At 39.7% G+C, this 13,735-nt stretch overlaps 1 protein-coding gene across 1 annotated transcript in view; it reads right to left on the bottom strand.

Moving 5' to 3' along the window:
- Positions 1 to 291: 291 nt before the first annotated feature.
- The window catches only part of SPATA18 (spermatogenesis associated 18), a 38,468-nt gene continuing 25,024 nt past the window's right edge, over positions 292 to 13,735 (bottom strand). The window contains exons 6-12 of the mRNA XM_036892540.2: positions 13,106 to 13,358; positions 10,936 to 11,094; positions 9,878 to 10,053; positions 7,222 to 7,345; positions 5,320 to 5,403; positions 2,937 to 2,982; positions 292 to 2,620 (exon numbers count right to left, since the gene is read on the bottom strand). Of these exons, the coding sequence (XP_036748435.2) occupies positions 2,613 to 2,620; positions 2,937 to 2,982; positions 5,320 to 5,403; positions 7,222 to 7,345; positions 9,878 to 10,053; positions 10,936 to 11,094; positions 13,106 to 13,358 (850 nt within the window). The 3' untranslated portion in view covers positions 292 to 2,612. The remainder of the gene's footprint in view (positions 2,621 to 2,936; positions 2,983 to 5,319; positions 5,404 to 7,221; positions 7,346 to 9,877; positions 10,054 to 10,935; positions 11,095 to 13,105; positions 13,359 to 13,735) is intronic.

The following is a 13,735-nucleotide window of genomic DNA, read 5'->3' as shown; positions in this document are numbered from 1 at the left end:
GGGGAGCTCCTGAATAATGGAGGTGAGAGAGCTCCAGGAAACCATACAGCGCTACTCTGAGAGTGTCTTCATCATGATGACAATGGATTGGGAATCAAAGAACCTAAAGCTGGCCGTTTAGCTAGAACTGAAGCAGTCACAGGGTCAGCCCAGAGCAGCAGTGCAGTCGATATATACTAAATGAATTCATGGTGCTGGTTCAGGTCTCACAGAGATAAGTGAAGGGTATCACTGAACTTGGGGGTGTGCAAAGAAAGCATGTCATTGCAAAGAACCTGCAGATAATGGAAGCACATTTTTTCTTGACTTTATTATTAGATGTTATACAGGTAATACAGAAACTGACTTTTACCCAGGTCATGAAGTAAGAGCTTTTCATTTTTCAAATTATTAATGTTAAGATGCATGCCCAGATGAAGTGAGCACAGGTCAGCCTCCTTTGGTTTTGCGGATCCTTTCCAAAAATTATTCTAGACTATTCACCACTCCCTTTGTGGTTACAGTTCAAATCAGAGACTTGAGAAATATCAAGTGGCCAGACAGAGTACAAAGCAAATGAACTGAGCTACGTATGACCTTTTTCCAAATCAGGGCATGCATTCACACATTTAACTCCTTAAAAAAAAATTCTGACATGTAGGCATTCTCATTACTTAGTGAGATTTTAGAAAAGACCTTTTAACATAATGCAAAGTAACTGTTGCATGGTTTTAATGTACTCTGACTTTTCCAGGAATGCACATACTAGGTAAATCAAGGCATAGCTAAGTTTTTTGTTCAAAACTTTATGAAGAGTTGTTCACTATTTCAGAAAACCATACCCAATGACAACATTGTTTGTGATGTTGCCAGTGAAACACACATCTGATGTGCATTTGTTGCTCATGATTCTCCAAACAGGTAGAAGCACCTGATGACTTAATTTTATCCCTTAGGATGTTTATACTCAATTTTTTTCATTGAAATACATTTTATTAAAAAGTATTCTCCTTTTTTTTCTGCTTTGTATTAGTTACAGTACTATATCCATTGTTGAAATATATATATGCATATACATCATACTAACTGTGAATTTTATTTCAGAATAGCTGGAATTAAGTATTTCTTATAAAAGGGGGCTTTGAATCTAGGAAGGTTGAGAGAACCACTGATCTCACCCAGTCTCTTCTCTACAGTGAAATGGAAGCCCAAAGAGATTGCATAACCTGCTCAAACCCAAGAAGTCAGCTGATGACCAAGTTTGGAACTGGACTACCTGGGCACCAAATTCTCCTCCCAGCGTGTGATGACGTAAAGGCACAGAGGGAGTAATATTAACCTCACACTTTGGAAGGAGTTGGTGACTATTAGACGCAAGGGACAGGGACTGAAGAGGTCTCTTCCCTGGTCTCTAGCTCCCAGAACAAGGCACGACATACTTCAGAGAACTGTTTCCATTTTTTTTTTTTCACCCAAAAAACCTCAGGTGCTAGTTTTGGCACTGAACTTATGCAAACTGAGCCATGGTCAATTCAGATATTCTCTCTAAAAGGCACACAGTGAAAGCAGTCATTTGTGAGGCTTATGTTTAAAGCTGGCCATTAAAGTGGAAAAAAGCAGAAAGAACATTACTTGTCTCGAGAAAGCCACATTCCATTATTATTTTGAACTTGAACTTTTTCAACAGTATTTCAAAGTGAGGAAATCAAGGGATAGACAGTCAATTTAAAATGAATAAATTGTACCCCTAGTTTTAAGCCTTGAGTCTAGGTTTTTTTTAGTTAGAAGGAGTTCTTAGGAGGTCTGAATTTGTAAACAACTAGGTGGAATAGGTAAAGGGACGCCCAGGTAGCTTTTGTTTAACTCGTAAGTAAAAACTGTATGGATCATCCCAGGAGATAAACACAAAGTAATTAACATTTATCTCAAAGGTGACTTCTATCCAAATCATTGTTCCACATTTATGAAGCAAGAAAACTCTCTCAAGTAAGTAGCTTCAACATACGGTACCCAACTTAACCAAACTGGGCCTTCACAAAGTAGGAAAAGAGCAGCAAGCCAAGGAACCCTGTTCTCTTAAATCAGCTCTGTCGGCACTTAGCCTGAAGTCACTGCCCCCGCGGGGCTCCCCAACCTGGGATGAGGGCTGCCTTCCAAACAGCAAAAGAAAAGTAAAACACTCAATATTGTTTTCAAATTAAAGCTAATTCCAGCAATTATAATATTTGTGATCAACTGGCAAACTAGAATGACTCCTCTTGTTTTCTGGACTGAGCATAGTAAAGATTTTCCACTTTAGCTTGTATAGTTGCTGTAAAAGAGTCTAGTATTTCAGGATGAAAATCCTGAGCCTACGTAATGGACTTTGCTTCAAATGAATAAGATCCTAAAGACCTATGGAATCTCTTTTATCAAATTAATGGAATTAGTATCTGTAAACTAAAATAAAATGAAATATATCTGAAGTTACAGATGTGCTAAGCCAAAACATTTAACTTTCTGCATGGATGATACACAAAATTGCCTTCTCACATTATCTTAAGTGAGTTGAGGCAAACACAGCAGGAAATGGAGGCACTGGGGAGGCTGGGTTGCTGCAGATGTGCTGTAACAAAGGAACATGCCTGGTGGTTTTAATATCCTAGGAAAAAAGATAAACAGGTCATTATTAGGGTCACTTTTTTGGAATTTCCTACTGAAGGACCTAAACAAAATCAGGGTGGTTAATCTAGGTTCACATCAATAAAACCAAGATCTCAACTGGAGGCTCCTCCTGAGTCACCCATGGGACCTGCTTGGGTACCATCAACAAGAGGACCCAGAAATAAAGGGTGGGAGGTGGAGACCAAAGATGCTCCCTGGGAAGCAAAACATTCATTTTGATGCACAATGTCAACTACTAAAAAGAGCACTTTTGAAATGCAGAGAACTTGGCCCATCTAAACCACCTCACTTACTTGGCAATCCACATCTTACTGGAGAAGGGCTCCGACTTCGAGATATCTGGAAAACATAAAAGTGTAATGTCAATTGCACAGTAGATGGAACTCAAAGAATGAATCCTTTTGATACTTTTTTCCCCTAAAACCAGCAAAATAGTTGCTTTGAGGGAACTGTCACTTTTTTCAAACCTAAGTTGAGCACTGAGATTCCTTTTTATACTTCCTGAAGTAAACGGGCACTCAATTTGTTAAATTTACATTGTTAATTAAAAGCTGAGCTTAGTGGCCTAGTTTGTTGTTCCTGTTTTACTGGCTGCTAAAGACTTTGAGATTGGGTGCTCCATGGCTATACTGAATTCAATGCTTTCCAGAAAATAATAATTATTATAATGATAATTAACTAATTAAATGATCAAATACTCTCTGGAAGACCCTTTATATGAATTATGTTACATGTCTGTGAATTATTTTAGGTGTCCAAAACCCTACTCCATTAAAGAGGGTCACTGGGAAGCCAGAAAAGAATCATTTTTCAAGTCTCACCTTTGCTTTCACTAAGCAAAAGCCACTCCTTTACCCTCAAACAAGTTACAGCTCAGAAATAACTAACTACAGTGTCACTCTTGCTCTAAAATTTCAAAAACTTTAGATAAATAGACATAAGCAAAGATGAAAGCTGTTGAATGCATCAAGACCTCAAATAGCCAAAAACAAAACAAAACAGACTAACCAAAAACATTTACATTTTATTTTGTGGTGTACCCCATCTTGTAAGGAGAGGCTGGTGGAAGGGACAGAAACTGGGCAGCAAGCAGTTTCATCTTAGAGAATGTATTTTATTCTTATCTAAAGTTTAAATTACATTGTTCTCCCTAAGCACAAAGAGGGAAAGAGAGAGGAGGTGGTTCAAACATGTATAGGAGCTTATCACAGAGGGACGTTGCCCATCAATAAGCCTTCCGATGAGAGTCCAGAGGTAAAATGTCCAGGGCTAAAACACAACAGGTGTCTAATCCTGCTGTTTCTTCTGATATGCCACTTCCTCCTAGAATGAAGACATTGTGATTCTTCCAGTATAAAACTCTCAAGATTTCCTTCTAATTTATCAGTCCACTAAATGCACTATCCTTTTGCTTTTACTTACTGTAAATACTTATTCATGAATATGGATAATTAAGGTATATTCAAATCTCCAAGAGGAAAAGAATAGACACATGCCTTGTCCATTCTCAGTGCATTGAAATTCTATCCATTCTAAAAGGCCAGATCAAATACAACTCCTCCATGCACCCCTTCCTCACTACCACATCTAGAAGGAATCTCTAACCTCTTCTGACTGCCCTGCTCCTTTGTGCCTCTCTTATGGGCTGTATCATATACCACATTCAGTTACTTTGTTTAAATCATATTGCCCTTCCTATATGGAAGAAGAGACCATGTCTTCATCATTTCTGTGTCCGTCTCCAAATCTAGCATCCGTCAGACTCAGTGGCATGTTTGATAAGGAGCACGCTGAAGGAACAAGATGCTAGCTAAACTCAAACAAACATGAGTCTTACTAACGGTGGGGGTTTTGGTTTGGTTTGGTTTGGTTTTGCTGAGAGGGTTTTAGAAGATTAAGGCTAGAGACACACGGCTAGAGAAAATTTCAGATAAGTGGAACCCTGCCAGGTTCTCCTTCACCACTCTCTCTAAAACAAGGTGGAACAAATATTTTAAGAAATTTTACTTGAAGGAATAGCAAATTGTTAGCCTATCTGCTGTCCATATGTCTCGGTCCAGCCCTGTATTCAAAAGGCATTGACTAAATATTATTTGTTGAATAAATGAATAGTGGTGAATCATAATGATGCTTTTTGTTTCCAGAGATGGTTATGCTGTGACTTTTTTCTTTGATCAAAGTATTGGTAATGATCCCAAGAACTAATACACAAAGACTAATTTTATTCTTCCTACTTTGAAGTTTGGAAGAAATTAATACCTCCAATTCCCTTTATTCAACAGTGAAACCCAGACCAGTTGAGCAATTTCTCCAAACTCATACAGTAAATTCTAGAAGAACCACGAGTTTGTGCCCAGGTCAGTTGACTAAGGTGTCCTGTTGTCTGTACAGACAACTAACTGATATCTAATAGCCTATTTCACTCAAAGATAAAAATAAAACTATGAAATAAGTAAAGTCTATTACTCTTTCAATTTTAGAACACTCCCTCTACTTCCTTCTTTCTAGAATGATAAATTCCTTAGTCTAAGGTAGTATAAAAATCAGTTTGAGGTTATTTCAACAGATTCCTTTCCTACCTGTAGACTTATAATCACCTCTTTTATAGACGATTGCTGAAAAAAAAGTGTCAACCATAGGACGATTTTGTGTAAAAATTATTAAACAAATACATACCGTGCTTAAACCAATATGGGTGCGGGGGCAAATGGGACTTAAACTCCTGCTTCGACACCGACGTATGGATCGCACAGAATTCCACTAAAATAGAGAAAAAAATTCGGTAGTGTGTGAAAGCCCACGTGCCTTAAAACAATGTGCATGCTCCATAGAACAAGCGGTTTTCCAGATATGATGACACTTGTTCATTACTGGCCATCAGCGTGAGGGACACTTCTCATTTCCTAGAGCTGCTCAGCATGTGACAGGAGCATTCAGGCAATTCGCAAATAAAGCCCCACTACAATGAACTTTGGGAGATTTAAATTCTTGGTGCCATAGAATTTGATGCCTAAGCTGTTAGGAATCCCATTCAAGGTTGCAAGTGCTGGGGAACGTAAGCTTCACGTGGGCAGGGATTTGGCTTTTATTCACTGATGAATTCCTACCACCTAAACACAGGGCTTGGGCCATAAATAACTACTGAATCAATAAATACCATGGAATGAAATGAATTAATGAGTAAGTCTGTGAGTGAATCACCACTGCTACCCAGATACTCTCTAAATCAATGAATAAGAAAAAAACTATATTCACTAAAATGAGACTTTACTAGTAAAATCCTTCTTATGAATTTCCTTTTATTCAACCCTTTCCTTTTTCTAAGTTCTTCCTCTTAAAGTATTCTCATTTTGTTTTTGGAGTTTAAGCTTTGGTATGTGCTGTTCATATAATTGAAGGAAGAGAAGCAGGAAGTTAGAAGGTGACTACTATTTGGCATAGAGCAACACAAACAGCAGCTATTCCTCCCTTCCTTCCAAATTGCACTGCAGTCTACAACAAGGGTTCCTTAACAGAGGATGGTGGTGTAGGGGCCAGAAGCATGTTTTATGAGCTTATTCACTGTAGGGCATATGTGACTGTCAGATCAATACAACCCAGTTTCTATGGGCTCAGCTTTCATAGCACAAAATATTTTATAGAGATACTATCCACTATAGTGGGGTGTTTAAGCTACAGAAAAAGCCCTTTCCCTCAGTTCTTTTAAAAAACACTACTCCCCTCCTCCTCCACTGTATGTGTGAAAAGCTGCTGTGAAGCACTTCCCCATTCTCCAGCTCAGAGAGAACAGGAACTGAAACCACCCAGGCGGTGGCTTTACCCTGCCCTGCACAGCTTCATTTCAGAATTCACTTTACTCTTTCTAGGAAGGGTAGGAGAAAACTCCGGAACGTGAACTAAACAGAATATCCAAGCACCAGTGACCACCCAGTCCCCACCACAACACACACACTCACATACTTGCATACCTCAGACTCCATTTGGAAGGCTGCTCATTTACCATATTCAAAACATTCTTTAATGTCCTAAATACAACTGCTGTATTTAGGAAGCAAACCTTCCAAAACAGATCGGCTCCTCTGTCCCATCTGTGCCCTCTTTTTCTCCATCCCTCCCCTCCCTACGCATCTTACCAAGGAGAGAAAAATAAGGCATATTCTCATTTTCCAAAATGGAGAATTGTCAGTAAGAATTTGGCCAACTCTTTTCTGAAAGTTAATTGATCAAATTTAAATGCTTAGAGTTACAGAGAGCTTCCAATAAGGTGAGCTCAAAAGGCTTTGCCCTTATAACACCATAATACTTCTAAGATAGGGGAGGCAAATATGACTAGTCCCATCTTGCAAATAAAGTAACAGGCAAAGAAATTACTGCCCGAAAACTATGAAGAATCATGGAAGAATCAAAGAAAAGACTTTGTTCTTTCCCAGTCTCTTTCCTCTCCTTTGTATGAAATCTTATCAAGCAATTGTTTATGAATTTCTTCTATAGAATCTTAGAATCTCTGGGTTTACAAATGTTCTCGAACTTGTGAATCAAACACTTGGGATGAATTGTCACTATGCAAGACCACCGTACAAAAGCCCCTCTCTTGGTGACAGCTTCTCCCTTCATAATGACATTGTCATTCTCCATGAGAGCAGGCCACACGTGGTAGAGGACCAAGGGAGCAGTGAAATCAGAGTCATAGCTGCGACGGTACCTATTTTAAACAAACAAAAGAACAAGAAATAGAAGTTAAGCAATTATGTAGCATAACTGTGTTGGGGGCAGGGGAACAGGTAAATTTTCATTTGTGATTATGCTCAGGCCCAGATAAGTATGGATCTTGATTCTGTTATGAAAGAGACAATTGTAGGCTCTTGGAATAGGAACTAGTGGTAATAAAGACCCAACATGGATTTAGGAAGAACAAGTCATATCAGATTAAATTTGTTCCTTCTCTTCTCAGGGATTCAAGAGTTGCAATTTGGGAAATGCTAGAGAATAGACTATCTGAAATCCCATAGGCTTCCTACAAGATTTCTCATGCTATCTTTGTGGACAAAATAAGAGAAATATAGGTAGATGATTAACTTAAGTAGATGGATTAGAAGCTGGGCCAATGATGGTGTCCAAAGTGGGATAACTAATGGGTCAATGAGAACTTGAATGAAAGTTCAGAGGGTTCTCTCTCAATCCTGTGATGAGTCAACATGAAATATATAAAAAAAGCTCAAAGGTGAAGGGTAGCTAAGAAAAAAAAAAAACAGTTAACAATATCAAAAAATAACTCAACAGGCTGGAATAGGCTGAATCCAGTAAGACACAATGTAATACAGATACATATAGGGTCCTGCCACTGAGTCTAAAAAGCATCTAATTGCACAGAGGTCATAAATGGCTTAATCACAACACAAGTAAAAATAACAGGTTTTAGTTAACTCAAAATGAGTCAACAGTGTTATACAGCTGAAAAAACAGAAAAGAGAAAACTACTACAAATTGGCTGAGGTAACAGATAGAAAATAAGAATGGTAAGGGTGATTGCCCCTCTAGGCTAGGCAGCCCAAAGCAAGGGACTACATCCAGTATGGACTATTTCTTAAAAAGGAATACTCCAACAAGAATGGGGCACAGGCCAAAGAAACTGACCTATTTGTCAAGAAGTCCCGAACCCTCTTTATATGGAAAAAACCTAAAGCCATGAATCCAGAAGAAAGAAGATTTGAGTAATTGTTTTCAAATATGTGGAAAGCCGCCGGGGGACTTTTTGTTTTTTTTTTAAGGATTAAACTCTTTTCTAAAAAGGTCCTGCAAATAGAACCAAATATCCAATCATTATGAGGACTCTAGCTCCAGCTCCATAGCCTTCCAGGCGCACAGGCCACAGAGCAACCCAAAAGGCAACACAGTCCCTCTAGTTAAAGGCATGAAAGCAGAAGATCCACCAGAGGTCTGCGGAACATGCAGATTTCATAGTCTAAAATGGGTGGACATTTCTGAGTGGTACTATGCATCCTGTGAAGGAGAAGGGAATAAAGGTGGTATGTTCTGTAAGGGAATCAAAAACATGAACTGCTGTGTAATGTTGTCATATCCAGCTCTTCCATGAGTGGACACAGGCTGGAAGCAGTGATATGAAAGAATCCAGAAATATGCAATGGCAAGAAAATCTGCTATGCTCTAAGGCAGCTGGAAATGCCATCGTGGTGATTTGCATAAGCAAAATAAAGATAAATGGTCTCCATCATTAACAGCTTTGCAAGATATTGGAATGCCACCCACTCATAACTCTACAGCCTGAACAAAGACCCAGAGGTAACATTTCCTGAGTGCCCACTATATGCCAAGCAGTGTCCTAAGTACTTCAGTTGAACGATCTCAATGAACCTTCCATAGCCCTAGGAAGGAGGTACAATTATTTTCCCTATTTGACAGAGAAGAAACTAAAGAGCAGAAAAATCTAGTAACATGCCCAAGGTTATGCAGCTAATTGGTGGTAGAGCTGGGATTTGAACCCAGGCAGCTGATGCCAGAGCTTGTGTTCTTTACCATTGGTTTGGCCACCTCCCAGATAATCTCCAGCTATATCATAAGATCTCATAAAATTTCAGTAAAATTTTTTCAATTAATTTAAAATCTTCTAATTTACAAAGGAAATATTTACCCTGTAAAAGTTGGTAGAAATCTAATGGTCCTAGGTAAGAGAGTATAAATCATTCTCAAATGTTAGTGTGCATAAGGAACCTCTGAGTATTTATTCAATTGCAGGTTCCTGAGCCTTGCCCCAGACCTACTGCATAAAACATCAGGGTGTATGATACAGGAATCTGCATTTTTAACAAATATCTTGAGTAATTCTGAGGCAAGTGATCCATATGCCAGACTTTGAGAAATGTGGCTTGAATAGTGCAATAAAAAACAAAAAGTAATACCCATTTGTATTTATAATACACCTTTCTTTTAAAATGCTCCAGACAGGCCCCACATACTCACTAGTTCTCCTTGAGACCAAGAGGTTTAATGGAAATCACAACATCACTGCTGAATCACATTTGGCTGAAAAGAAAAATGACCCAAGGAGAGGGCCCCAACCTGTAGTACAGAGAAATATACACCAGGGCCTGGAAATCATGGTGTATTTGTTGATATCCCCACCCAGAGTTCTTTTCCCTAAATTGTTCCCAGGGAATAGAGAAAAGATTCTTTATTTATAAAGAATGCCTCAGCTTCTGCTTCCTTTGTCTCTTACTTGCAATCACTAAAAATTTCTCCATCGGCCCCAAATGCAATATCTAGTGGTGGCTCTAAAGTCTGCATTGCAAAGGCAATACAACATATCTCATGGATGAAGTCACTGAGGAGGCAAAAGTCAACTTCAGGAGGGAATGAAATCTTGGGGTTGATATTCATGGCTCGTATCACATCCTGAAAAACAAAAAGAGGGCATCACCTCGTTACTAAGCTGTGTGAGAAACTCTGACACCCAGAGGGCATTATAACTGATGGGAGACAGGAAAAGAGCATGTGAGTGAGAACAAGTCAAACTAGGAAAGCTACACGTCTGCTCAAAAGAGAGAGACATATTGATAGGGAAAGAGGAAAGATGACACAGAGGACAAATGAAATACTAAAGGCCCAGAGAGTCTCCCCAAAAACTAAAAAAACAAGAACAAAAACAAAAAAACACATTTAGTGGCTTTTATTATTTCCTTACTTTTCTATGTATATAATGTGTCAACACAGAACTCTGACTTGTTCATAATCTATAATAACAATTATAATCATTATTATAACTATTAATTAGCTATGTTAAACACAATCTATAATAATAACAAATACAACTTTGTTAGGGTCAAGTCTTGCACTAAGCAAAATACTGGCTTCCTTTCATTTAATCCTCTTAAGAACTCTATGGGTCATGACCACTGTTGCTCCCATTTAAGAATAGAAAACTAAAGCACAAAGACGCTAAGTATATGTGCAAGGTCACACAGCTAGCAAGTGGCAGAGCCAGGATGCAAATCCATACCTATCTTTCCCAAAGCTTTGCTCTTAAGCACTGTGGTATTCTGTTTTCCAATCTTAAGACTCCCATCAAAAGAATAGAACTATAAAGGTCAGAATATTTTTCCCCATAATATGTCTAAGAAACAGCCAATAATGATTGGTTCTATGAAGTAAACTGGAAATAAATGTTACTCATTACATAGAAGCAATACTAAGCACAGGATGGATTTCTGAGTTATTAGTATTCAGTATTAACATCAGCAGCAGCGAACCAGTCCCAGCCAGAGACCCAACACTTACATTAACACTGCTCTGGGAATCGTAGAGATCAAGATGGCAAATGATATAATCGGAGACTGTGTCCTCAAAGTCATTCAACCCTGCATAAGATGGTGTCAATGATTTCCTCACACGGATCTTGAAATGTCTGAATGCCATTTTAGCTACATGGAATGCCTCCTGCACATAAAAATGCAGCAAATTTATTAGGTGGAAGGTGGGAGTGAGGGTGTAAAGAGATCCAAAGCAAGGACTAAAGAAAGAATCCCCATCAAAAATTCAACATCTTATAGTTTTCTGATAACTAAGCACAGTTGGTCAAAACTAGTTTTAATCTGGGAGAAAATATGTATCTCAATTTTCAAAGGTACATAAGTACATATATGACTTTGCAAGTTCACTATCTTCAAGACAGCCGGCCACTGTTCTGGTAATCCTGAGTGCAGGAAGCAGGACCATGCAGAGGTTCAAGGAAATAAAGCATGTAAGGTTACATGGATACTTAAAAAGTGCTAGTTGATGCTATGATACCACAAAAATAACATATTATTGGACAAGATTAAATTATCAGTCTAGTGTTTATGGTCTACATAGACACATATCAAGTGTCTGGCATGTTTTCTGGCCCATTTAATTCAACAAATATTTATTAAATGCCTGTTATGGAGTAGGCAGTGGGAAAACTCAGTTATGCATGAAAGACATGGCCTCTCTCCCCTATAGAACTTCAGCAAACTCAGTGATTCTTAATTATACAAACCACGGGTTGGGAAACCTTTTTTCTGTAAAGAGCCAGAAAGTAATAGTTCAGGCTTTGCCTAATATACATAAGTCTATTTTTTTTTTTTTACAACCATTTAAAAATGTAAAACTTCAGTGACTGTAATGGGGTATATGGTGGGGACTTGATAATAGGGGGAGTCTAGTAACCACAGTATTGTGCAAGTAATTGTACATTAATGACACCAAAATAAAAAAATAAAAATAAAGTAAAACCATTTTTAGATTCTTAACTCTCAGGTGGTATTTTTCTTAGAAATACAGGTCAGGGCCAGGTATGGCCCATAGGTCATAGTTTTCTGACCCATTATATAAATGAATAAATACAGGATAAAGTTCAAAAGATTCTGATTGTAAGATAAATTCTAGCCGGAATAAGCAGGCAAAGAGAGGCAACAAAGGGCCAGGTAATTTATTTAAATACCCCCGGGTGAGGTTCTGTGGCCTTACTGTCAGAGGCCAGAGAAGTCACGCCTGGTTAGGGAGGTGGGGCGCTTATAAGGAATTAGGAGGGGGAGGAGTGGGCAAACTATCTTAGGGGGTGTGGAGAGATATGATTGGCTAAAGGTGACATAATAGTCAACTAGAAACTTTTTTCCTTCCAAGAGGGAGGAGGCTGACATCCGGGTCTTAGTTGGCACATCAGGATGGAATTCAGGGAGAGCTGTCCCCTTTCCATATACGGCACGGACTTTGGGGTCTGGTCTGTTCTCCCCCTATGGCATCTCTCTGTTCTGTTTGCATGTCCTTGTTTTTCCTTTCTCCAGCCTAACACTGATAATTCTTCTCTCCTACCCAATGCTTTGTTTTGCTTTTTAATATTTAACTGTTTTCATAATGGATTCTTAGTATCTCAGTACGGTACGCAGAGAATAAATTCATCTGCTTTGAGAATTAAGGATTGCATATGCACACTTTTAATGTACCATACTCAAGCAGCTGATACGATAGCAGTTTTAGCAACTACTCTTTGTACGCAGAAAAGTTAACATAATCACAGCCTTCCGATTTGTCTAAAACTGAAAGGAAATCAGTCAAATGATAGCCATTAGCAATAATATATCCATAGGTGTACACATGCCCATTTTAGAAGATTCGGTGCAAATCTACTTAGTATGCACCCATTTGAGATAGTCCTGCATTTATGGCTTAGTGTTCAACAAATGTCTAATCAAATAAATATTAATATATATTAATCGTTACTGGTTGTGAAAAATTATTCATCCCAAATATTCGTTAATGATAGGAAGAAAGGGAGGGACGGAGGGAGGATAACGAGGACGGAAGGAAACTGCGCCCTCCTCCAGTGAGCTCGGTACCCAGCGGTCTCAGCGGTACTGCAGAGGCCGCCCAGTGCCGTCCGCCGCCAGCCCGCGGGCCCGTGGTACGCAGGCGCTCAGCTGTCACGTACTACTGTGGCGACGTAGATGATCCGCTGCACCGTCTCGGCCTTGTCGATGCAACGCCGCAGCACGCACTGCGCATCCAGGCGGGTCTGGGAATAGGCGTCGCTGAACCGGGATAGCAGCGCAGCCTTGCGCGCTGCATTGGAGAGTTTGGCGCCGTTCGGGGACGGGCTTCGGATCTTCACCACTGCGGTGCCGGGGCTGAGTGACCGGCTGCGGCTGCGACGGGCCTGGCTCGGAGACCGGCTCCTGGCGGACCTGGTGGTAAAGCAAGAATCAGCCCGGAGGGGCTCGGACTCCTAGCCAGGAGCCAGGGGCCTCTGCAAGCAAGGAAAGCAGCTGCCTCCAGAACTTCTCCGCGAGGCCGGTAAAAGGCCCTGCCTCCACCAGGGCTCAAATAAGACCATGACGGAGAAACAGTACTCTGTACTTGCAGGGCGAATTAGCACCCCCATTGGTCCTTTCAGCAGCGCATTGACTGGCCGTTTTACAGAACTTGAGGCTTGGAAAAGCTGATAGGGCCATCCTAGAGTCACCCATCTAGCAGGAGCCAGAGTTAAAGAAGTCAGATTTTCAGGGTTTCTTGCCCCAACCTTGGGTACTAACGTATCACATGAACTTTATGGCATAAAATG

Source organism: Manis pentadactyla, chromosome 5 (genome assembly GCF_030020395.1).
Source record: "Manis pentadactyla isolate mManPen7 chromosome 5, mManPen7.hap1, whole genome shotgun sequence".
In the NCBI taxonomy this organism is placed as follows: domain Eukaryota; kingdom Metazoa; phylum Chordata; class Mammalia; order Pholidota; family Manidae; genus Manis; species Manis pentadactyla.
The sequence above is the reverse complement of the archived record's forward strand: the minus strand, read 5'-3'. Positions and strand labels throughout refer to the sequence as shown.